This window comes from Glossina fuscipes, unplaced genomic scaffold (genome assembly GCF_014805625.2).
Source record: "Glossina fuscipes isolate IAEA_lab_2018 unplaced genomic scaffold, Yale_Gfus_2 2, whole genome shotgun sequence".
Taxonomy (NCBI): domain Eukaryota; kingdom Metazoa; phylum Arthropoda; class Insecta; order Diptera; family Glossinidae; genus Glossina; species Glossina fuscipes.
In genome coordinates, this window is record NW_023998416.1 from 12992407 (window position 1) to 13018905 (window position 26499).

Here is a 26499-nt window from a genome sequence, read left to right on the forward strand (position 1 = left end):
GACCCCACACGAGGCATTTCATCTGCTTGCGTTGATCTGGCAAGTAAAATTACCTGCATGTAATAAGAGATGTCAGAACTTTCCCACCAATCTATTATAAAAGTTTGCGTATGTGATTGCGTGTGTATGTTATGTATGTAAATTTAAATGTCATTATATGGCACAGTGCTTTTGTTTTATCATTAAAATGTCTACATGTGAGATATTATCAATTTAATGTTATTAAAAATAAATGAGCCCTGTTTTTACAATATCTACTGATAAGACTATTGCTGGCTATTTTGTTGTTGCTCGCTATTGCCTATTAAGTCTTATCATATGATAAAGGAGAGGATTGCCAATGATTTTTATCGTAATTACTGCATAATTATTTATAAAATTATTCCGGTTATTAAAGGAATATTGTATGGAAAGTTGTTAATGCACATCGCCTTTTTAAAGATTAAATGTGATAGAGTTAAAACGCAGGTTAACTCCAACGATATCAAAATAACTGTTTGAACAGGAAAAATTTCATTTAAAATTTCATAATACTTTTAAAAATTCATTTGTAAATAGCTTTGAGACAATAACTAATATTCCTTAACTAAGAAATTGTAAATTTTATCATCCCTCCTAAACGTTCCATTCTAGATTCCAAAAGCCGCATAAGAATTGAAAAAAGAGATAAACGGCGTAGTCGAAGAACGAAAAAAAAAAAAAAAAAAAAACTGGAAATAATAATTCAATGAATACAAACAAAATTACACAAAATTGCCTTTACAAATATGTATTTAACAGAAACATGCAGGAAGTACAATCATGCTAATAAAAGGAAAAAAAGAAAAAAAAAAAAAAAAGAAGAAGAAAAAGAAAGAATTCGAGTCGGCTGAAAGACTAACTGACAGATTTACTTCACTAGTTATTGTGTGCCCCATATTATGTATGGGAATAGTTGGCACTATTTTCAATGCTGGCGTTGTTTGACTATGTAGAACTTCATGCTGCTTACACATCCTGTGTACAAGTTCATGTTTAAGTGCCTTTCTGCCTGCCTGGCTGCATTGCATGCCTCCATCTTTCAACTTTTATGATTTCTCTAACACAGTTTACCGTTATTATTGAAGCAAGAAAAATTTTACGAAAAAAAACTTTACGAGCCATCTTCGCATCAATAAGTGCAACTTTCAAAAGGTTTACTTAAGGTAAATAGACAGTGAGTAGCACGTGCTTTATTGGGTAGGCGCTCAACAAAATTAAGTTAAAAGGAAAATTTAATAAAAAGAAAAGAAAATAAGCATAATTTTTCAAGAGTTTTTCATCTACCTTCCGTGTTATCAGCTTTACTCTAGAGCATAATAATTATATGTAGAAGTCTTAAATAATAATTACAGGCCACTTAAGATAAGCATCGAGAGCTCTTTTATTAACTCTTTACTTGATAAATTTCCATCGTAAGTCATTTATCAAGAGAGATAAAATAAAGAGATATTAATTCTTTTATTTTCTCTTTTTTTGAATTGAATTGACATGATATCGTATGTAAATAATATCTTGTGTGTCACTTCTCCGACCAACTCTGTTCACAAATTTAAAAACAAAATCGTAGCATTAGTGTGAAGGCTACGGATAAGATGTATTAACCTATAGAGGTTTAGGGGAGGTCAACAAATGGGACGTCTGTATAATCCACAGGTGTAGTTCGGCAACATCGACATAGACACCCGGATATTTAGGATCAGCACAACCCTCCGACCACGATACTATACCAACTAGAAGGCCATCAGATACCAACGGGCCACCAGAATCTCGTTGACAAGCACTTTTCTCCGCGCCAGCAGCACAAATCATTGATGGTTTGATGCTAGACCCGTAACTATACGTAGAGGAAGCACAGTTACTTCGACTAATAATTGCAACCTCAACCGATTTCAATTGATCAGGGATATCAAGGGCGCCCTCAGAAGTGATGCCCCATCCAGAGACAATAGCAGCAGCATTGTCGTCAGGAACAGCGGTAGCGAGTTTAATAGGCTGAATCTTCGTGCTGAAGCGCAACGGAGAAGATAAACGAAGCAGAGCAATATCATTAACTATCGTTTGTGAGCTGTAGCCGTTATGTATTTCATAATTTCGAACTTTAATTACCACTCCCCCTGAATGCCATTCAGAAGAGCCAGCACGAATTCTTACATCATCAGGGGCGTCGACAAGGCAGTGGGCAGCTGTTATTATAATATATCGATTATAGATAACACCACCGCACCGATGTACGCCATTGGTTTGCACAGAAACTTGATAAGGGAATGACTTGATATCACTGTCACTTCCACCGACAATTCGTGGTTCTGGTTTCCACGACGGTGTACTACCGACGAAAAGACAATTGACTAGCGACAATAAAACTATGAACTTGTACATTATACCGAATTACTGAAGATTTCCGCAGTAATCGTTGGTTTTTATAGGCGACTCCAATGATTTCAATAAGATGCACTTTAGATAAAATTGATTAATTATAGTCATATCGATTTTCGAAAGAGGCAACCTTGCTACTTAATATCTGCTACGACATATGACAAAAGTAAAAGATTAGATACCGTTTAAAAGTTTTCTAACTGAAATTTACGTTAGAGAGTCTCTGGTACTTTATACCCACGAATAGATGCGAGGGGAATAAAAGATTAGATACCGTTTAAAAGTTTTTTGTAAAAATACGAGAGTACGTTAATTTTGTCAACTTGTTCGTAGAACAAAGTGAAATTTATTGGCGAAGACTTCAGGTTGCTTGCATTTCTGAATAACATCCACTCTCAACTAAATGTTGATCGATAAGGTTCAGCAGCGGTTTTTACAATTTTGATAAAGCTGTCATATGCTTAGTAAAGACAATGAAAATGATTTAATGATTCCAAGCAAACTAGAATGCTTCTGGATTTTTAAATCATTATTAAGAAAAGTTTCCTGGCATGGGCTTCACTAAATAAGTGACGAAGCTTGGCACCTCTATCATGTCAAGCCAATGTATAAAAGTTGCTGAGAATTATTTTAATGTTGGCTCTGCCATTTGACCAACTCACCAATTAATTTTGCACGGAGTGGCTCTGAGAAACATTTGTCTGCTATAGAGGGATACACAACATTAGTTAATCAGTAGTATTTGCATCAGTGCCATGTCAGCCGCTGCAAAGCACAAAGTGATTGTCGTCTATAGACAGGAGCCGTCGCGGAATAGTTAACTATGACACTTAAGAGAATTTTTCGAGTCAATACGATTCAAAAGTGTTTTATATCATTACTCAGCGAGATAGAAAGACTGTTCAACCTTAAACATTTTAGCTAAACATACAGGCCTAGCAAATATAAGCATCGACTTTTTACATTTGTGTTCTCTATCGAGTTGGAAGATCGATTTTCTAATTAGAATTTCAAATTTTCATTGCTAAGCACCTACACAGACTTGTCTAAAAGTACTTAGCAATGATTTCGATATCATTCCTTAAAAATTGCTTCTGATGGAAATTTGATTAAATTAAAAGCCATCGATCCTCAAGATTTCATTGACAATATGCTCCTCTTGCTAATGGAATTTTCTATGCCAAAGCATAAATATGCATCGTGAACATGCATTGCGAGACAAACGCGTGTGCACACATTTATATAGAAGCAGTAGCACTCAGCAATCATCAAAATTGAATGTATCTGCAATAATTTGCACTGGAACGGAAATTCTTGTTATTGCACTAAATTTACAATAAAGCGTATACGGAAAGGGGGGGAAAAAAAATGAAGAAAACACAAGTTTTGAATGAAATAAGTGAAAGAGCAGACAGCTACAAAAATTGTATCAGTGCTTCTAACTTGGTAGAATCAAGTGAAAAGTTAAGATAAGGTGAAATGCAATTTAAAAGGCAAGTGTTAACAAAAAAAAAAAAAAAAGAAAAATAAGAAAAAAGGAATAAAGCGCATCACACTGTTGCTTGGACTATATCGAACTACGTCATTGCTATACCGCACGCACGCTTTTCCACGCAAATGCATAACTCAGAGAAATAAATGAAATAAAAATGAAAAGAACATAGGAGAACGACCTCAAAGTGTAGCTGTAATAATGTATATCCTCCGAAAGAAAGGAAATACTAAGCAAAAGCAGAAAGATTAAAAAAGAAATGAAATAATGCCCTAAACTAAACGCTCGAAATGGAAGAAAAAAGAGAAAACCAAAAATCAATTTTCAATTGAAAACATTCCACAAACTAAGAATGCGGTCAATTTGCCAAACTCGACGATTTAACTTTTCGGATTCGTTTAGATTAAAGAAAGCAAAAAAAAAAAAAAAAAAAAAAAAAATACGTAAAACAAAAGTCATCTTAAACGCTTACTCGCATGAACATGTGAAATTTTAACCACACGGTCTACCAATGACGGTAATGGGAAAAGAAGGCAAAAATATTTCGTATCGTATTGTAATTGAAATGTTATGGTCTTTTATTAGACTGAGACCAACGGAACCAGATATCATTGCTTAAAGAAAAAATTTATTACTGTCTCACTCTCTTTATCTCTATCGCTTTCTTGATCTATTTTATGTCATACACAACACAGAACATATATATATTCATTATATGCTGGCAAGTACTTAACCACTTGTGCATTGGTTATTATTGCTACTCTACTTATTTCTTTGGTTATCAAGCTAGTGAAAAGCATTCTCGACCGCAATTTGTACGTTATATTTGACTTTGATGTGGTTTACCAGATGTCCAGAACATCATCCAGTTGACTTTACGCACAGATTGTTATAAAAGTTAATATCACAAAATTCATACTACATTTGAAAGCATTACATTATGAATAAAACAATGCAAGACTAAAAAAAAAAAAAAAATAAAAATAAAAGTAAACGAAAATCAAAGATTTGAGTCTTTTTTTTTTTTTTTAGTTTTTCATTTCCATTAGAATTCATACGGGGTTACATTTATTCCGTTAAATAGGAAATGTTTACGAACTGACAGAGAAATTGCCTCTAGAGAGTTGTTTATTATGAACTTTTTCTATTCATTATATATCCTTTTTTTGTTTTTGTTCTTTTCTTGTTCTATAGATGAGTACGTTATTATATTTCCTTTCTCATGATGCTTTATCAGTTGGCTGGCAATATGTAGATGCACTGTCTTTTGGTTAAATGTTTTCTTAGATCGCAGAACGCAGCAAAAAATTACATAAAGAGGTGTATTCTGGAATTACGACAGGTCGCTTATGTATACTTAAATACATATTACAGTTTTTTACTCAAGCTTAATATACCCTTGTACCACAAGCAGCGTAGGTTATAAAATAGGAAAGGAAAGTCTCTCTGACGGATTAAGCATTACTGTTAGTATGGTAATAAGTGCTTTTTCGAATATGTATAAATATAGAGGATTTAAAATTTCGATAATTTAAATATGTTTATACCCTACACCAGTTGTGTGCGGTACAGGATACATTAAGTTAGTGCGATCGCATGTAATTCTCAGAAAGGCTTGAGATAGACCCCACCATATATTATACCGATCGATTTAAAATCATAATCTGAACTGATCTAAGCCTGTCTGTCGATTTGTTTATCTGATGTCTGTCCATGAAAGAATACAGATCGCAATTTCTCAGATAATTTAAAGAAATTTGATACAGTGACGTCTTTTGACCCAACGACGAACGCTACTGAAGATAGTTCGGATCGGCGTGCTTTTTCGACCACTCACCATATAACGTCCTCTTCTGAAAAGTCGTTATATGGAAAAATGTTGTAATTTTCATAATTTCCCGACAAAATTGGTTAAGTAATACTATTTCGTTATTGTAAATTGGTATGAAAACTTTAGACTGGTAGGGGCAATTTTTGAACTCCCTCTCATATAACGAAAACTGAAGTTCATACGAGAAAACTAGTAGCAATTTAACGTAAGAAATTAACTGTAGCATATTTGGACTATCTCGGTCTATTTTTTGCACCCAACCCTAACAAGGATTTTCACGAAAATTGATATTGTGTAGAGCGGAAAAATCTAAGTTTTAATAAATAGTGACAAAAATTGACCCGTAATAGTAATTTCACACAAAATTGAACTCTACAAAATTTAGACCATCTACGCCTATTTTTGGATCCTACCCTATATAAGGATTACATTTGTACTACATTAGGTTGCGTTTTGGGCCCGCTTTCCAAACAAGATGTAATTTTTGCGTTCCATAATAAAGAACAAGAATTGTGTTAGACAATGTGCTGTAGAGTATTTAATGGTCGGCCTTGTCTGATTACAATGTTCTTAATTGTTTTTTTAAAGTTAAGATTGTTTTAGAAAGCTTAGCGTTTAATTTAATATAATCGAAGGATGCTGATGGTTTTGAATGATGGAAGAGCCAAGTTCTTAAATTGTGGAGAAAACAATAAGCGAAGAAGAGACAGCGGAAGCAGCCTACAGAGGAAAATCTTTGTCAATATAATGTTGATTTGGTGTATGCAAAACGAAGCTTAATTAACTTGGAAATGTAATGCCATCGAATTTTACAGTTTGTTAAATAATTGCGAGCGGAAATTTTATTACAACTTCTAGATCGTAAAAATGTTGGCTTATATGTGTTGCAACTTTTCTAATATTCACTAAAGCCTCTTTTATTCGTCTATAGCACGATAGTTGCGATGTATCGTCTTGCAATTCGATTGACAGGCAAAGTCAATCATTTGAATGAAAAAATTAACATACAAGTCGATTCAGATGTAATTTCTGTTCTTACTTCACCCACTTATTTTAGCAGCTTAAACTTCAACTGATATAGAATGCAAAAAAGAAAAAAAAAAAAAAAAAAAAAAAACGCTACCACAAACACAAACCTACGCACCGAAACATTCTCTTGTAGTGGAATTTTTACGTAAAATTAACTGCTTTCTGCTTACATATATACATATATATATATATATATATATATGCATATTGAAAAGTAATATGCTTTGAATGTAGATGCATTTGTTTATTTGTTTGGTTGTTTAAAATATCATATAAATGATAAATTTGCAAAAATAAAGCCATTGGAAATATTAAGCGAATGTATAAATATGATGCTCCTTGTGGTGTGTCGATAATAAAAACAACAAAACGACTGCAAAAGAAAACCATAATCAGTATAATAAGATCTCTCTATAAATATATGTGTATAAACAAGAAGCTGGATTTAAGAAAAATGGGAAAGAGACGAGAACCACAATCATTGTTTATCCGAAATACGATACCAACTTACTACACAGTTAAGTAAAACCACCAACGATTCCCCAATCGACTGACTGGCAAAGAAATGATGCAACCGTTAGTGAAATAAAAAGAAAACCGCACTTCACTGTGAAATGATAGGATAGAAAAAGAGGTAAAAAAAAGAAAAAATAAATATAATAAAAATTTCAAACATAAGTAAGTGTTTAATGCATATCAACGGGATGTAGTTGCGTAATGAAAGAAAAATTGATGGCAAAAAAGAACGTAAAGAAAGTAAGAGAATTATATTCACTCTCTACTGAACCTTTGATGCGTTCCCAAATTGATGCATAAAATTCGCAATGAGTCTCACTCGTTATTTGTTTACACATGAACTCAGCCTATTTCGGCATTGTCAAATATACTAAGAAAGAATTTTAGGTAAACATCTTTTATGAACACTTAGTTACTGATTTTTTATAAAGTATTGCCATTTGCAAGTCTGTTCTTGCCAAATAAAAATTCTCAATTTTCTAAAACATTTTATGTGATCAACCATCAACCAAGGACACAAAAAGTTACAAGTCGCTCAAGCTCTGATCAAAATAATACATACTTCTGAATGCTACGAACTGAAGAACACATCTAGGGATGAGTGTAAAACTCAACATCATTCTAAGAAAGGTGAACGATCCGACGTAATGATAACTAATTCGATTATAGTCCCTGAAGTGCCGAAGAAACATATGATCCCTCAGCGAGACAAGGTTCAACGGAACAGTCGCTTCACTAATTGTAGGAATGGGATCCCGAAACCGTGCTTATTTTGAATTTTTATACGAGGCATTCTCATTAATCTCAAGCTTCTATTGCATTTAAAAAAAATTGAAGAAGAATAAGTGACGCAAGCGCAGAGGTACTCGGGCTGCTATTTAGGTCAGCCTCAGTTTAAGTTATCTCATAAAATTAGAAGAAATTTGAAGATTTTTAAGGACTAATCATTCTACAACACTTCACTTCACTCCAAGGGAGAACGCCCCCTTTTCCAGAAGGTTATGAATCAGCTCTTTAATTCAGCTTTGCTTTAAAATCTGTAAAATCCTGGCCGCATGGACGCGACTGTAATGTAGTCTTTTAATACGCGTTATTGGGCCGGCGAAAGCGGCTTCACCGGGGTTAACATCACAGACAAGCAAGAAATTCGGAAGAGAGAGAAACCCTAGTTGCGAGTTTACGTTCCGAGTGCCGCTTTGTTGTCGCGAAGAGAATATCGCACTTAGAATACCGTCCTACAGCTGGCTGCTGGGCATGACTACGATATCCTGACCATGAGCGACCGCGCCGTCAAGTAAAGCGCGTCTGAATCTCTCTTGTCTATCTCTTTCCTGCTCCCTACCTACCTGTGAGCTGAGCTCTGCGGATAATAGTAATAGGGTCCAGCGAAGCTTTCTTACTCATGTTCAGAGCAAGCCCGATTGATTGGAAACAGAGAGAGAGAGAGAGGGAGATATAATTACCGTAACTTTGTTCATCCACCCACAGTCCACTGACTACCCTATACCATTTGTTCCCTGCCTAATGTAAAGAGGCCCGATATACGCCGGTGTCAAAGCCTTCAATGCTACGTATACCACATTTTATTCTTGCATGCAGTATTTGCGCTTATATTGGGTACCAAGGGATCTTCCTTCTACTTCGCTGGCATAATTTACCTTCATTTTATTAACCTTTTGCACTCTTATGTCGACTACTCGTAGATATTTTAATTCCTATATCCATCTAGAGCCGTTTTATTACATTACACATTTAGTAATTAAGGAACTATGGGTACATAAAAGGAAAAGTTGATACAGATGTGCAAAGATTTAATGTCAGCACTTGCCACGTTAAGAATTCTGAAAAACTTATTATCACTTTCTTCTCAGTCGATATATGTTATCAGGTTCGAAGATTGTCGTGATTTTATTTAAAACTAACGCTCGCATATTAGAAATTGGTCTCAAAAAAGTAATATTGAAAGACAAGAAAGTGTTCGTGTATGTATGCGTATTTGATATGAAATACAAAAACATACCATGCAAACCAATCTCGAAGGCAAAAGACAAAAAAATACATTTAAACGCCAGAAAATGTCATAAAAAAATAACTTGAAAAACTCATGCAATCTTTAGACATAGTTTGTGTATATGTATGTCTAATACGAATGTATTAATGTCTTGAACGTCTAAATGAAAGCAAACCAAAGTAGCGACATTCCAAAACCACTGAACCACTGGTCATATCTTCTGTTTTTTAAACACGTTGCAAATCGTAAAACGAATTCCAATCATAAGATCAACTTATAGAGGTACGTGTGGGGAAAATTATCTCTTTCGCCTCCGCTTCCATATAAAGTCTTTGCAACTATTCTTCTACGGCTTATAACATGCGGTCAATACAATAATATGGTTTATAAATATCTGAATGACTAGCTTACTGGTTCGTTGGCTAGCTGCCGGACTAGTTGCAGGATTTGTTCTATAGGGTCATCAAGAATTGAGACATTCCTTGTTTTTTCTTTTTTCTTTTTTTGCTTAATGTTCAATAAGAAGCGTGAGAATTGTACGGCTGGCTGTGTGTGTGTGTATATTTGTGCTACCATTACCATTGTACTGAGATTATTGCTTTCGGGCGTTTGATACGGTTTTTGTCCGATGCACATTGTAGCTCTGCTGTCGTACTCTTCTTCTTCTGTCGCTGTCACTCCCTCCGTATGACCACCAACGTGATAAGAATTATTGCAAACGGCATAAATGACAGTGAACTTTAAACATCTGGTATTATTGCTGCTGTTGTTGTTGTCGCATACAAAAAAGAAAGAAAATGTGTCGTAAACTTGGCCAACCGTTCAACCATTCAAATCAACACAATTCCAATGCGTTTTCGCATTGTTTTATTATTATCGGATTGAGTGCATATTGTTTGCCTGAACGACTAGCTGCAGGAATTATTTTCATATATTTTCTTAAGCACATTTATTTATATTTATCTTATGATATAGCAAATAAATATTCATCTATATACGAAAAAATATAATAACTTTGTCGTATCGTATATATCATCCAAATATCTTGCACATTGGTGACTTACATACGGCACTTTAACAGGCAAGCATGCAGCTTATTAAGCTAATGCTAAGAGGTCTGTAAATGTACAGGAATTGTTTACATAAATCTATTTACCCTTTTTTTTTGAAAATTTCATGGGAGAAATGTGAAAAATCGCATAAACTGATGTTAAAAGTTTGCAAAGAAATTTCTATCAATTTTTTTTCCGTTTACAATGAAAGATTTGTCATTTTCATAAAAAAGAAAATATGCAAAAAATATCATAAAATATATATATATGTGCCCTTTCTGGTGCTTGTATGAAGTAACGCCGCACCCATACATTGAGATTGACGTTTGTGAGTCTAATACATCTTTCTACACGCGCTAATGGCTTTAAAATTCGTATAGTGCCGTGGACAGAAAAAGAGGTGAATTTTTCATTTAAACTACGCAAGAACTATGAAATTACGATATTTTTTTTGTAGGCCGGGGTAGTGCTGCTTTTGACATCTATATAGAGTTTCATGTCTATATATTCATTTGCGGTTTTATGCCCTACTTTTGATACGAAGGTATATTAAGTTTGTGCGAATATATGCAACAGATCAGATCCGGAAGGATCTGACATAGACCTACCTTTCATATATAAGTTTGTCCATCTGTTCAATGCATTAAGCGAAGCGGTGTCGTGGGTTTTATGGTGGGCTGTGCACTAATTGTTTAATTTCGCTACTAAGGCTAATTAAGCTATAATTCGGATTGCACTCACCATCTAAAGTGGTTTTGAGGTTATATTCCGATTTAGTCGTTCAACTTTTTATAACCTTTATATAAACGTTAAATGAGACCAATAAGAAATTTCATTGTAACCTCTTTATAGCAGCCCCGCCACCTCCTCCATCCGTAACATTTTCAACAAAACGTGAAAGTTGGTATTACCTGATATACCGTTAGAATATATGCATTTATTTGGTACATCGACATGTTTTGGATTCGGATAGGATCACTTTTTCGGCCACTTCTCATACAATGCTTCACTTTGAAAAGTGAATAAATGCACTAAGCAAAATTCTGCAAAGTATCTAATAGTTGGCCGTAGACCATTGTGGTGATTTTACTTGTTTTAAGAGCACAAAAGTGACTTTTTCGATTTTTACTATGTCTGTGAATGAGTGACTTCTGACTAGCAAGCCATGACGGAACAGGTTATTGCGAAAGATTAGACATAAGTACATCCAGACATATGACCCGAAAAAAATCTAGCAATCGAGCGAAAATCGCGTAAAAAATGAACCAAGGGCCAAGAAAGACAACACCAAAGTCGTTACTACTTCGTATACTACGTATATAATACGTACGTATGGTTTCATTATGAGAATCTTCCACCAGGCGGTGCTCTTAACGAGAAACATTACTTGAGAGTTAGGAAGATGATGAGGGGGATGGAATTAAAAGATTTCCAAGAATATATAAAGTGTTTTCACTTTATAAAGAAATTCACCTTAGTTTTTGATCACAGAATACTAGCCTAAAGTAATAAACTCATCTGTTCGCCCATCTGTGCTTGTTCTCATAACAGTAAAAGTTCACATCATCCATTTCTTCACTGTACAGCCCCAAAATAGTAATAAATATAAAAAATATCAATTTTTGAAAAATAAGTGACGTCTGTCTTTAATTTGGAAATTCTAACAGATCATTTTTCATATTATCTCGAAATTTTCATTAAAGAACGAACATTCGAATAAGCAAATCGTAAAAGAGGGGAAGAGCAATTTAATTGTACCTGCTTTAGCCGCGACTTGCGTGCGTGGTGTGTATGGACTAGAAAAATTTGCAGAGAAAGGGGAGTAAGACAAACATCCTGTATGTTGGCTTCCACAAATATTCAAGAGTTTTGTGTGCATATCCGCCTTTCAGAATGTCTGGCCACACTCGCCATATCGATAACTTCATTTCCCCCTCCCATGTAATTAACAGCATTAACGGGCAATCAATGATTTCGGAGATTTTCTTCCTTTTTCGGCAATATAGTGTCACTCATACAAACATTTGGTTTGTTTCTACTCATGTCGAAAAATTTGATTTTGAAAACGGCTTCGAGGCTTTCACGTCTGCTTTGCTGACATTTCGTTCTTATAGACAGTATTTAAGATGAGTTCTCCATACAGCTTTCATTATTTCATAAATTTTTGCAATTTTTAAACCGCTTATCTACATTAGTTTGCAAAATGCTGTATGCAAAAGCGGAACAGTAAAAGTTGCTCAATGGTTGGTTATTTTGTTTATGGCAGTTGAAAGTATACCCTCGACATCCTAAGCCGATTGCGCCAAGGTCTTTGGTTTATTAATGTATAATAGAGTTTTTAACTTTCAAAAGTAAAACTGTAGACGACATCCTGCCGAACTTGCTTCTAGGTTATTTCAATGGATACACATTGCGCGGAATCATCATTTACAGTACGCAAAAGAATCCTCTTATAATATGTGGTTAATAGCCTATCAAAATGAGCAATGCACGAGTACAGAAAGAGTTCTGTTCAAAAATGATTTTTGCTTAAAACCATTCTGGCGCCATTAGACAATTTCTTGGAAAGCATCAATAACTCTTGATATAGGTTACGTTGTATTTTAAAACTACACATCTATTGAAAGATGGATGCGTGCCTATGTGCGTACGTGTGCACATACATTTAACATGAATGCAAAATTATTCAATATATTACACACCGCTCTCCTGTTCCTATAATACCGTCATGGCAAATAGCGTAATCAGCACCAATATCAGCCAAGGACAGAGGAACATCGAACACCTCCTTCAATCAATATCGGTATATTATCCTTAATATCGCGAAACACGTGTTCTCGTCTGTGTACTTATCACTACTAATAACACTTATCATATACTACTACACTTGCATAAATTATGATCAAAATACCATCTACAATATGATTAGTTGTGTGTTTTTTTATTAGTTTCGTGTATTTTCGTTGTTTCTGTTTTTGTTTCGTACGAGTGTTGCGTGATATATATATTTATGTATATATATGTATATATATATCGAATATGTATATATCTTGAATAATTATATTGTGTTGATGATTTAAAACATACCTATGCAAAATCTATCACATTTCATATCGTACGTACGTTTTACGATATTACTAAGCTGAACAAATGTAGCGGTAAATAACTTGAACTAAAACATTCATTTTAATTTTTTTTTTTTTTTGTTGTTTACAGTACGATAACATAAATTCATGCTTAAGCCAATTACGTTCGCATGCGGTTGCTGGCTTGGATAATATCACCACGAACGACATCTGCTGTGGACGTTTGAAGGCAGTTTTGGCTTTGTTCTTTGCTTTAAGTCGTTACAAGCAACAGTCAAAGCAATCAAAGTGTGTCAACAACACAAATGGATTTTCGATAAAAGCTGAAATACACCAACAACCGCAGACGAACACCTTAAGCGTTAGTGTGGGTGGCGGAGTTAGCGAGAAAGTAAGCAACAGTTCAGCCACAGCGTTATTAGTGCAATCCATGCAAAACGGAAACGACACGACAATGGTGAATAGGTGAGTTTCTCTTGTAAATCTTGCGTTTCTGCTAACAACCTGAACGAATATAACAATCAATGTATTTGTGTAGAAAATCAAACAAACTAGTTTGCCTCGCTGGAGAAACATTCAATTCATGAATAGAAATTGATAGCGATTAGAAGTTACGCCATCTCTTGTTTTGCATTTGAATTAAGTTCTTCTCTCTTTTGATTGTTATCTGTTACTCGAACTCGTTTGTCTGTTGCGTTAGAGAAACGTACAGCCATGCGGACATAAAAACTGCCTTTGTGTGTGTGGAAGAACAATGTACACTTTCTATTAATGCCTTAAGTTGAATGTTTATCTAATACTTTCCAATGTAAATTTCGGTTCAAAATGCTAAGCGTGTACGGTACACATACAATTACATTTTTCATAAATTTTATCATATCTTTATAAATATTGAGAAAGTTTCCTTTAAAAAGATGCATATTTATTTTATTAAGAAATTTGCATATGTACTGACAGTGTGGATATCAATCCGTCCTTTGCTTGTTTAAAAAATGAAACAATTATTTACTGAAACTATGTGCCCCATCTGACGGTGCAAATTTGACAGGTCTTTCAGGCAGTTTGGGGCTACCATCTATGAAAAAAATCTTGGTTTTTGCGGGCGATTCAACCATTTTGGCACCTAGAAGCACTTGCCTTAGAACCCGCTTTTGTTATGGCGATCACTTTATTCCAAAGGGTCACTTTCTGAGTCGATTTAAGTTTACCCCTGCTTTACCTGTCCGTCATGTTTTCTAGTGTTCAATCTATAGTTTGCTGCTTTTGAGATATTTTGATAAAATTGATATGTTTTATCTTAAGACCGGATGCTGCTGAAATTCGAATTGGATTGGGCAAACTTTTTCGACCACTTCCCATATGACACTGTATTTCGAAAAGTCATTGCATGATTAACAATGTTAAGCGAAATGGTATAGAGTACTTCATGGTGCGTCGTAACCCACTATAGTGTTTTTACTTGTTTAAAATTTTTTCTACCCAATTACAATTAAATTTTGCATATTTTCGTATGTAACTTGTGATGACATGAACACGTCTTCGGAAACCTGTAACTGCAATGGTAGAATGAATGGGAAGTAAATTGGAATTAAAATTTTATCGTTAACTATTTCTGTATTAAAGATACAGATGAACTTGATGAACATTTAAGTACCAAGTTTTTGGAGATATGTCTACAGAAGTGAAAGTTATAGATGAAAATCTGAAACAGTTATCGTTTTTTGCGCAACTTACATGTGTTTCTCGCATGTATTTGGGCAAAATGCAGCCTTTTTTTAGCATTGGATTTTTAATCTACTTTAGGAATATTTGTGCCGAACTTCAGTTTCCTACCTTCATTTTTGCGACTGTGGCAATTCGATCAAGATGGGGAATAAAAAAAAACCCCTTTTGATATGTAGAGACAGTTATATGCCATCGGCATGTCGAAAACTAGATTAGGTAAGTAAAAAGGTATTTTAGGTCTTGGCATACACTCTTTATAACCTTTTTTTTTTAAGTTCAAAAATTAAAAAGGATCGAAATGACGTACTCGGTAGTTCCAGGGTTAAAATGAAAGCGAAGTATATATTATTGAATCATAGAAAATCGAAACAAATGTGCGGATTTTCAGCTAATTAAAATGTGATTTTACCAAATCATAAGCGAAAACGCTGGAGTAGAGATTAAATTGCTTCTAAACTTCTTAAATTTACACTTTGTCGATATTGAATAATTCAAAGATATCATAAATCATTTATTTTTTTTTTTTTTTTTTTTTTTATTATTCATATTAAATGTTTTCTTTCATTTCCTTGCAAGAATGGTTTTTATGAGTTAGTATCTCGTTTATGTAAAGTAAAAGTAAACACTTATAGCTGATGAAACTGCCTTAGATTTCCGTTACACATTTACATTTTTAAGCACACTTTTAGATAAAAACTCACCATCACTTGCTTATTGTCAACGAATGTTTATTTTTGATTCCCCCTCCTCCGCTGCCCGCCGCCACTGCTATACGGAAAATGAAAGTTAAGCGTTTCTACTTTTAACGACCACATTCAAAACAAACCAACATGTTCATCTCCCGCCTTTGCTTTGCGTCGTAAGGTCCCAACCAACTGTTGTATGAAACCGTAACAACAACTTCCTGTTCCTGTCTATGGGGATTTCTTTACATAAACACCATTTTGGGGGATGGCTTTTTTATAAAAGAACAAGTTTTCTAATTTTACAGCAACAAGAGCCCCAACTGTTTACATGCTGACAAAGAAAAACTTCATCTTTTTTTTTTTCTCGTTTTCTTTTTATTTTTTTTGCTCTTACGCCTGGATATACTTAAAAATTCAAACGGTTTAGTAAATTTGCACATGTGCGCACATCCTACGAACGTAATGTTAATTCCGGCCAAGAATACATCTTAGAACTGATGAAGCATATTTTATAGGAGGAATATTGCTGTTACTGTCTGTCAGTCGGGCGAATGGAAGTAGATCTTCAGTACATAACTTAATTTCCGTTAAACAATGCCGTAAATTATATTAAACTTTATTTGATAAATGCCAAGCAAAGCAAACGATTTCGATACTTTAACGAAGAAGAACAAAAACAGATTTTACGGCAAATTTTCTTAAGTGATTCGATTAGGTTTTCTAAAAGTGAAAGTTATTCAGAGATGAATACAACAATCACAAAAAGAAAAAGTAGTAGAAAAGTCGTTCCTTAAGAGTAAAAACTATTGAAAAAGTCGTTTTCAAAACTATCTTTTACTCAGTGTACTTACACAGAAAAGTAATAGCTTACTGGGATTAGATACTTTTGCGTAGAAACACAACTTATCCGAATATTTCAATAGTTCATGAAATGTTATTTTAAAAGTTTTCTTTACCTTATTAATATTGAAGATTTATATGAAAATAGTTGCGCCGGACATCAATATATGCGTGAACCATACTGTTATACATATCCATATTTGTACACATATGAATATACGTGTTTGCACGACGAAGCAATATTAATGACGGACGGCCTGAAGGTCGTTTCAAGTGCTGGAAATAGAAGACGATACACATCGCGTTTTGGAATTTGACAGTAAATTTAGATATCTTAGAGCACGATACAGACACTTGAGTGTACTACTAACCTTAGACAACTTAGAGTGTTAGCATCCGCAACCATTTCTTGTACAAAATTAGGCTAAATTATGAACAGGGTAAAGCAGGAAATAGCATATGCAGCATAGGTTATATGCAAATGATGTGTGCATCGTGCCCGTCTGGGCGCTAAAAGTACCGCAAAGCAAACCTTTTCTATCTAAGCTAGAAGTAGTTCAAAGGCTTTCCAAATTACGAGCCCACCGCATACCTAGCTACAGTAACCGTGGTAGGAATGTTTTCCAATCTGGTTGCTCCTGACATGAAAGACAAAGATGAACAGACGAAGGCGATTCTCTGCAAAGTGAATCCGGCAGAATGTGTTAACGTAGAGGCAACAGATGGGGAAAATCTTTAATCGAAAACCTTAACCACAGACGTTGAACAGCGAGCTTAAAGAAAACAATGACGAAGCAATAAATACATATACAAAACATCACTCAATAAGTTCGCAGGAGATCGTGGTATATGTCGGCACTATTGACGCAACCATACGACGTTTAGATAAATTCATACGTATAAGGTAAGGTTTTCTCTATTCTTCCTTCCAATCTATAAACCACCCAAAGCAGTCTTTATTCCAGCTTTGCTAAGTGTATTTAAGTTCAACAAAGAGAAATTATTTAAGCAAACGCTTCGTATTACCCATGAGTTTCTTTTGTGGGTGCTGTAAGGGGGAAAAAATGTTGCCACAAAATTCGAGATATTCGTTCTAGGTTTTTGCGTTGGTATTGTGAGCGCGAATTATTGTCATATGTCTATCGTATAATGAAAACACAACTTTAATCATTTAAGTTCTCGATACGGTCGAATTCCGATTTCATATTTACCCACCTAGTACATCTATTAAACTTTGGTTCACAGTTGAAAATAAAAGTAATGCTTAACTGCCTTCTTATTCATGGTGGAAGCTTATGTAAGTTTCAAAAAAGTATATCATTTTTTTTTTTTGGTCCCAAATTGTTTCAGTACTACATATACATGAATGCCGTTGGCATGGAAATTTCCATATCAAAAGCGGCGTTGTGTCATTCAAGCAATTTGATAATTTACGAAAAAGTTTTACATTAAGCCGATGGGGAATCCTTTCATATGCCAAATGAAATGAATTAAATTTGCATTTAAACAAATTAAAGGCAGAATAACATTCGCATCCATATGTCTTGCATACAAAATATACAATTATTGTTGGGAGAGCACATGAAAAAAATATCCTCAGGCTATTGAATGTTAAGCTGCTAACAGACAGGACTTTCATGCATATTACATGAATCCTTCTCGTTTATAAATCTTGCGGTAAACGAGAAGAAAGTTGAAAAGTTAAATAATTTACCGCATTCAGTAGGATTTGAGGTTTTTAAGGTGGACCCATCCAACAATGCACATAAACATATATAATGTTTCAAAATAGATGATTACGACGTTGATTAGTACGACAATAGTTACGACATTGCGTTTATGTTGTTTATATATATATATATATATATATATGTGTGTGTGTGTGTGTAATACATTTATAGAATTCGAAATTCACATCAATTAGGAACACATCTTCTATAAGAAGAAAATTCAATAGAAATTTTTGACATACAGCCAGCCACTAAAGGCAACTGCATAGGAAGGATAAAGAACTTTATGGCCTTTGCGTTCGCCTCGTTTCCCGTTCACACTTGAAACGCGTTATGTAGTTCGCAGTAAACAGTAAATTACGTCGTTCGTATGCATAGGAATTTTCTTCAGTTATCGCTATGCTTTTAATAAGTGTGATTGTATAAATGCTTTCCTTTCTTCTGTTATGTGCACTTCAGGCAATCGTATGCTCCCCTCTACGTCTCGAGTGGTCTATCATGACTTCCATAAATTGTATACAAACTTATAGATGTTTCCCTTGGTATGCTATATGCTTCACTTTAGAGAGCAGTATGATTATTTGTAGTTTGTGGAGTGGTAATCAAGTACACTTACATTTAACTCAATGTTATACTTATAGACTTTAACTACAAGCTAAAGCCCATACATTTACTTATACTAACATATGCGCGAGGGAATGCTTTCATACGGTTATTGCCTCAATAAATATGTTGCATATTGATGTTGTCAACTATACGGCAACATATTGTCTTCTCCCATCCATTTCTGTCTGATGCTTTGACTAACTGGATGGCTTAAACGAGATGCAAAAATAAAGACTAGAAAGAGTCAACGTCTATGAAGACTCTTCAAGTGGTCTTTTACAGAGTTTCTCCCTTATCTTAAGCAATTTGGTTCAGTAACGTGTGAAATTAATAAACAAAAATTGATTTAATATTAAGATTAAAGGTTAACGAATAAGGAATGAATTAATTTACCTAAAGACCTTCACTGAAACTTGCTCTGAAAAATGGGTCCCAGGCAGTATTTGCCTGAAATGAAGCAAAACAAAAGTAGAATGTAAAAAGACTTTATGTGGAGTAATTGCTTATCGTTTTAAGCCACTTCTCGTTGGGAGGACAAACCGCTCGCTAGAAATTTAAATTAAAAATAATGAATGCAGGATGATAAGTTATTATATAATATTTGGCAACCAAAGCGAGTGAAAACATTGTAGTGAGTCACGGTCCACTATTAAACACCCTATACTACTGTACACGTATTTAAATTTCCAAAATAAGACGTCATAGAGAAATTGATTGAACACTGGTCACTACATCAAATTTCATCAAAATACAGCGTACAGGTTGAAAAGAATAAGGAAAACCGGATAGATGGAAAGACAAGCTCAGAATCGCTTTCTAAATTGATCGATATAATAAAAAATGGATCTATCTTACGCCCTTCTGGACATTGTAGGGTATTAGTAACCAGTAACTGCAGAAGTATGTAAAAATATACTGACAGAGACGACAGCTTAGCGATGTAGGATTGAAAACTAAGGACTGACTGTGAAATAAGAGAGAGATCGATAGATAAAGCCGTTTCAGGACGAAATAAAGAGGTTGGTCATCTGGTTTTAAAAATGACTTTCATTAAATGCCGAAAATCAACTGTCCGTTGTCAGTCCAACATTCCCACAGTTTTTAGTTGAAAAAAATTTTTTCTTCTAAGGAGATCCTAAACCCAGGTGGCGATTGAAGCTACAATTTTGGCTTACTAAAGACGCTAATCGACGCTAAGAGGCGAAATTAGCCTTCAGGCTGTTCAACATAGAACTTGTATTCTCAGATTCTAAAAGCTTAGCTCTAATATTTATTCGGTTATTTATTAGGCGGGGAAGACTAACACATAGTAGTGTACAAGGGTATATTAAGTTTTGGCGAAGGTATGCACCACCCAGAAGGACTTATGATAGACCCAAACTTTATTATATCGATCAATTCAGAAATGATTTCAAGGTTGTCTGTCCGTCTGTCTGACTTGTTTTTTTGCATTCAATCTACAGGTTGAAATTTTTCAGATATTTTGATAAAATTTGGGAGACCGAGATGGTTTGGCCTAAGAACGAATTCGGACCACTGATCAGCTATTTCTCACATAATGCCTTGTTGTGAAAAATCGTTATCCGAATAGGTGGTGTGAGATATTTATTGTCGGAGCTTGGCCCACTTTAACTTTTCACACAGGATGAATGACTTGCAATACATCACATATCTTTTGAAGAAATTTTACTTCTTCTAAGACTGTGGAAATATTAAAGAAATTTAATTTCCCCCTGGAAACACATTAAATTTATATTCAACTTGAACGTCAAAATAATCCTGCTTAGTTCAAATTGCTCGCAAATTCTCATTAATTGCTTATTAATTAGCTACTTTGCGTAACAAAGAGAGAGACGGTATATAAGTAGCGATTTAATTATATAACTCTAATATAAAAAAGGATATTCTACCATAAGAATAAAACATTGTCTGCGAAAACTACCACAGATTGACTGCAAATGAAATTCATGAACATTTTTCGAATGCGCATTTGAAAGTAGATTGAGTTTAAATTTACAAATCCATGCGATTTAATATAGAACAAAAAAAATAAAAAAAGAAGAAGAAAAAGGACCAAAAAAGTTTGTATAGCCAGAAAACAATTATTAGCGTTTTTCTTTCCGACTCTTTTTGTACTCTATGCAGCGAAAACAAGTGAAAGTTTACAGTCATAACAATAGTAATTTTTTAGGGCTCCATAAAAATTGTCATCAGTATTTCCCTTCTACTAGGCATCCTCTTAATGGCACATCTGTGCAATGTATAGTCGGTTGTTATACTGTTAATGGTTTTGAATTTAAATATTTTGTTGTTGTAAGTAAAACTCCACATCTCATCAGCCATTGGAGCCGGTTTTACTTTCTCGCTTCGCATGATGCCCCATCGGGAATGGAAAATTTGTGTGGTCTGTCAAGGAGAGAGAGCATGATTACTTATTGCATTTGTGCCTTGGTTTCTCTGTTGTTTACAAACAGTAGCCTTGTTTTGCTATTTGTTGCCGGCATTCCTTTCTTTTGTACATGTTTGCCACAAAAAATGAGGGTTGTTTTTGTATGTGCGTTTCTTTCTCGGTCTAAGGGTAGCCCAAACACTTATTCGGTTTGCTTTTTGTTTGCTATGTATATTATGTATGTATGTGATTTACTTTTTTCCTGTGAATTATGGGTACATTTACACATCTCTCTATAAACTGTATTGGATTGAGTTTAGCCGCAGCAGACGTAATAAACATACCGTACAGACATGTTTGTAAAGCGCTCTCTCTTTGTTGTATTTTACTTTTATGACTGCCTAAAACTCTAGTAAAATCAAAAATCAAAAGTTAAAGGGGCTTTCTGGATAAATTTTAAGCTCACGCACTTTTGCATACGCATGTATGCGTGAAAAATTACAAAACCTAATCGAAAAATTAAAGTTTTCTTAATGCCATATATTAAAATAAGCCCAATAGGCGGAGAATGAAAGAAGACGCTCTGCCGAATTGAAAGTTAAATAATTTTTCTTAGTTTTGCGTAAATAATAAAGTCATTCATTTGTCTTTAATTAGATTCAAAGATGCAGGATAATATTTGGTTTCGAATTTCCCGGTTCTTCAATATCGCCGAACAATTGATATTTGAAACTGAATCTAAATTGTTTAAGAAAAGTAACTGTGTCTTTAATGTGCAAAGGAATCAAAATAGAATATTATAATTTATGAGGTCTCCAATGTGTAGTACAAGCCTCTTGATGCACACGCTTAATGGAGGCAAAAATATGAGCAATCACCGTAATGAATACCATACAGATGAAGCTTTAAGCACACGTCTAAAAATTTTGCATAATCCTTCGCTATTGTACGTGAGTTTGTTCATCATTATTAGGTGTACAAATAAGTTCTCTGCATTCCTTTAATAAAATTCAATTTTAATTAAGGAATGCTGCTTATTGCAAGTAAAGCTTAATTATCGAAATGTTCCACTATACCAACTCGGTTCATTACCGAATAGCTTGCGGATACCTTTACGTTAGAAACTTTCTGGTATACAGGCGAAATAGTCATCCACTCTGTAGTTCTGCTCCACTAAATATGACTGTAGCGATCTAAAGCAGTCCTGAGCGAAAGTAGACGGGCCTACGGAACAATCTCACAATCAGGAGAAATTCCCCGCTCAAGTTGAAGATCATTTTCTGGATTAGCTTTGGAGGAGATGGACGGACCTAAGCGAACGTTCATGCAGGACTGCAATTTTTTGCACAAAGTCTCGCAAACGACTTTCTAAATTTTTCATAGCTTACTGCAGTTTAATCCGCTGAAAAGCAGAAAAAACATCAGTGCCGGGAGAAACTTCAATCTTCTTGCAAGTTGATCGAACTTTGATCGAACGTTAGCTCAGCTGAATTTTTTACAGAAATCTAAGGCAAGGCATCTGTTAACACTTTCCTAAACCGTAAATGATCGCTTATAAACGGCCGAAACTTAAACCCCACCTATAAACAAACATCAATGTCAACATTAACTGCAACTGAAATTTCGAAAGAAATCAACGCGACAGTTAAGTTTCTTAAAGCAACCAATTGCAACAAAGAGAATTTGTTCGTACACCTATTAATAGCGCAAGGAATCTTTCATCGCTACATGAAAGTAAAATTACATATAATTGAAAATTTTCTATTTAACACTTCCCCAATACTTTCCGAACACCAACCCTTAACTGTTTTCCCACAATTATTTCACGATTACTTTAAACTACAGTTATTTATAAGTCCATGACATGCAACCCTCGCCTCTTATATGTATGCGCGTTAACAACTTTGCATTGCCATGAAATCATAATCTGTTGCGTACTTCTTATTAACGATTCATTTTTAATCCCTTTGAAAATTGACACCAGCCTTTAATGCTTGACCATGAAATTCAGCTTTGTTGCTAATATTAACCGAAAAAAGACAGTTAGTCATTGCAAATACTACCAGCATACCTTTCATATGCAATGTTATGAAATATTAAACAACATGTTGTTTAAATTTCCGCTTAAAATTCCTCTCATCTGCCCCCTAACTTTCATATCATTGGCTTTTCACTCGTTTTGTTTCTTTTTTTTTTTTTTTTTTGTTTTCTTTTTTATTTGTTTTCTTTTTTATTTGTTTTTTACATCAATATATATGAGTTGAATCAATAAAAATATTTGCATAGCCAGACAGTAATATATTAAAATACGCTCACACGTACGCAGTATAAACATATAGTGTTTTTCATATAATATCGCTTAAAATGCTTAAAAGATCTTCAGTTCTAAAGTAAAATCTTTTATCGGAATAGTATTTTGATAAGTAAATAGATTGTTGAATTCCAATGACACATCGTTGCACGTACCATAAAAGGCCATAAGTACCATAATAGTATTTGTGCGTATTTTACCCTACACTACTTGTGGTGCAAAGATTTCTTAACTAGTGCGGATATAGGTAACACTTCGAACACTCCGAGACTTGAGATAGACCCAGTCATTATTCTTTCGAATTTGTCTCTTCGTTTGCCTGTGTTGTTTTCTTATATTCAAGAACGCACGGGTGTTCTACAGATTGAATCCCAATATTCAAACCTACATTTGTTATGCATATCCAGAAGAACTCGAGATAGATCCACATTTTATTATCTATATGGTATATATTCTATCCTATGGTCTATTACTAAGTTTGTCTGTCCATCTAAACGTCTTGTTTTTTTGAGTTGTACCTACGGGGATATATTGATGACATGTGATACGTCAACATATTTTGGCCTAAGGACAAACGTTATTCGAAATGGTTTGGATCACTTTGTATATAACAAATTGTGTTTAGAAAGTCGTTACATAAATAACTGTATTAAACGAAGTAATATATAGCATGTAATGCTTTCTTTACTTATTATATAATACTTAAATAAATACCAAAAGTAACAGTTCCTTATGGAATTAACATTTCCTTTGTCCTTAATACGAGCTAATTGCGCACAAACGAAAAGTACTGTACAAATTCGAAAAATAAATCAACATTAAATTCATCCTTCCGTAGAACAGACAGTTATTCAAATAATAAATTGTTATTTATATGCTGGGGATATGAAATGCGCATATATAGAAATGAAAAGTAAACAAAATCGTGGGTAATAGTATGATATTTATAGGGTTATAAACTAACTGACCAACTAAGTAACGGTTAGTTATCTTTTTATAGTCTTTGCTCTTTCCAATGTTAAGTTAAAAACAATCAAATAAAAACAGAGAAGCAGACAAAAAGATTTATCGATGAATCCATTGAAATGATAATAATGGGATAACACATCATCACATTGCATGGATAAACATAATTGAATTGAAAAATTAAATTATTGCGAGATTACTTTCCTCTTTTGCATCTTCGATTTCATTATGGGTAACGCAAAAACTTTTTAAGCTCTTCATCATAGGAATAATTCAGAAAACTTGATCGAATATGAATACGAAGCCATATAGAGACATTTGTGAGAATTTATATTCACATCATACATTACTTTAAAGGAACAAAAGTTCCATATAATAAGTCTGGATACTTAAATAAATAACAAATATGCAAAGACGTAAATGGATGCTTCACTTGCCAAATCGATTAACTCAATTTTTGGAATTTTATTAAATTTTAATATCAAAGCACTTCATTAACTCCTAACTGTACATATTCAAAACGAATTTCTCTAATAATAAATATTTCTCTAATAACATCACTAAATGACAAAATCATTTTGGCCACTGAATAATAAATAATTTATTTATAATATTTTATCATTTTTCTCGATTTCTTGCTTTATGAAGTTAATCGATTTGGCAACTGAAGCATCCAAATATTATATAAGGCCTTACAAGATGGAGATTAATGCCCTAAGGTTTGATATCGGATTTTATAAGAGAGAAATTGAGCTGAATGTTAAGCAGCAGTTGCTCACTGCTAACCATAAATAATAATCAAAGGCTAATACTTTATTAGTGCGCATCGATCGCGAAAAAAAGCATAAAACTTACAGAAATAAAGAAAGAAAGAATGTGAAGATTGTGTGTGTGAAAGAATTCCCAAAAATCGGCAATAAAAACAAAAATCGTCCAAATGATTTAAAGTAACAGCGCATCCTTTAATGATGGACTACTGCACCTGTCTGATAATCAAGAGTCTGCAACTTCTCTAAAGCGGTAGAGATCACATGAAACACAAGTTAAGTAAAATAAGAGAAGACTTTAAACTTCAAATGCAAATTTCATAGCCTTATTATTTAAATCGCAATCGAAGCAACTTTACTAGTAATTGATGAGCTTGAGAAATGCACCCACCGTCATCAAATATATTTTTGTACTCTATGCCACCTGCAGTATAGAGTACATTAAGTGTATGGTGCATAGCATCCAGAGAGAGCTCACCGTTTGTAATACCGATCGGTTTAGAACGATTTTCAAAATCAATTCTGCCTTATGTCTGTTCATGTATTTCTTCTGTAACTTGCATATCGCAATTATGGCATTTGGTGAAATTTTATTGGCACGCTTTAGTTCAAGGGCGAGTTGAGGGCGGATTGGATAGAACCACTATTACCACATTGTTATATACAATGCCTTGTAGTGAAAAAGCCGTTGTAAGGCAAGATATATTATTTTGAAAAATTCGAAGGCAAAAAAAGCTGTGTAATGGTCTTTTTGCTTAGGAAATATTTGGACTGGATGAACTGACTTTTTGAACTCGTTTACATAAAAACCTGTAGAGTCTTTATGTAGCAAGTATGCGTAATTTTTAATATTTTATGATAACAATTTGTCTGGAGGAGGTTTAGACATAGTACATCAACTGAGTAAATTTGGACTATGGAAATGTGTCTTTCGTGCGACCTAAGCCTTTGTTTAAAGAAGAGGTTTAATTTTCAGTGTTTTGTGAAAAAAAATCGATCCACGACCGTATTTTGATGTAAAATTTAACCATTACAAATTTGGACCTACCTATCGTTTGTATCACT

The 26499-nt window shown here is 34.1% G+C and overlaps 2 protein-coding genes across 5 annotated transcripts in view; one reads left to right on the plus strand and one right to left on the minus strand.

Moving 5' to 3' along the window:
• Positions 1-26499, plus strand: part of LOC119633982 (protein sickie) — a 320882-nt gene that overhangs the window by 123082 nt on the left and 171301 nt on the right. For all 4 annotated transcript variants that reach the window (XM_038027862.1, XM_038027863.1, XM_038027864.1 and 1 more), the window contains one exon: positions 13545-13879. In XM_038027862.1, the coding sequence (XP_037883790.1) occupies positions 13545-13879 (335 nt within the window). The remainder of the gene's footprint in view (positions 1-13544; positions 13880-26499) is intronic.
• LOC119633983 (trypsin alpha-3) lies at positions 1490-3912 on the minus strand. The gene has a single exon (XM_038027875.1). It carries the CDS (start codon positions 2398-2400, stop codon positions 1624-1626), a length of 777 nt encoding a protein of 258 aa, XP_037883803.1. The 5' UTR covers positions 2401-3912; the 3' UTR covers positions 1490-1623.

What these genes read in the sequence shown, in the direction of transcription:
- LOC119633983 (XM_038027875.1), bottom strand. Translation starts at nt 2,400, where the DNA reads ATGTACAAGTTCATAGTTTTATTGTCGCTAGTCAATTGTCTTTTCGTC.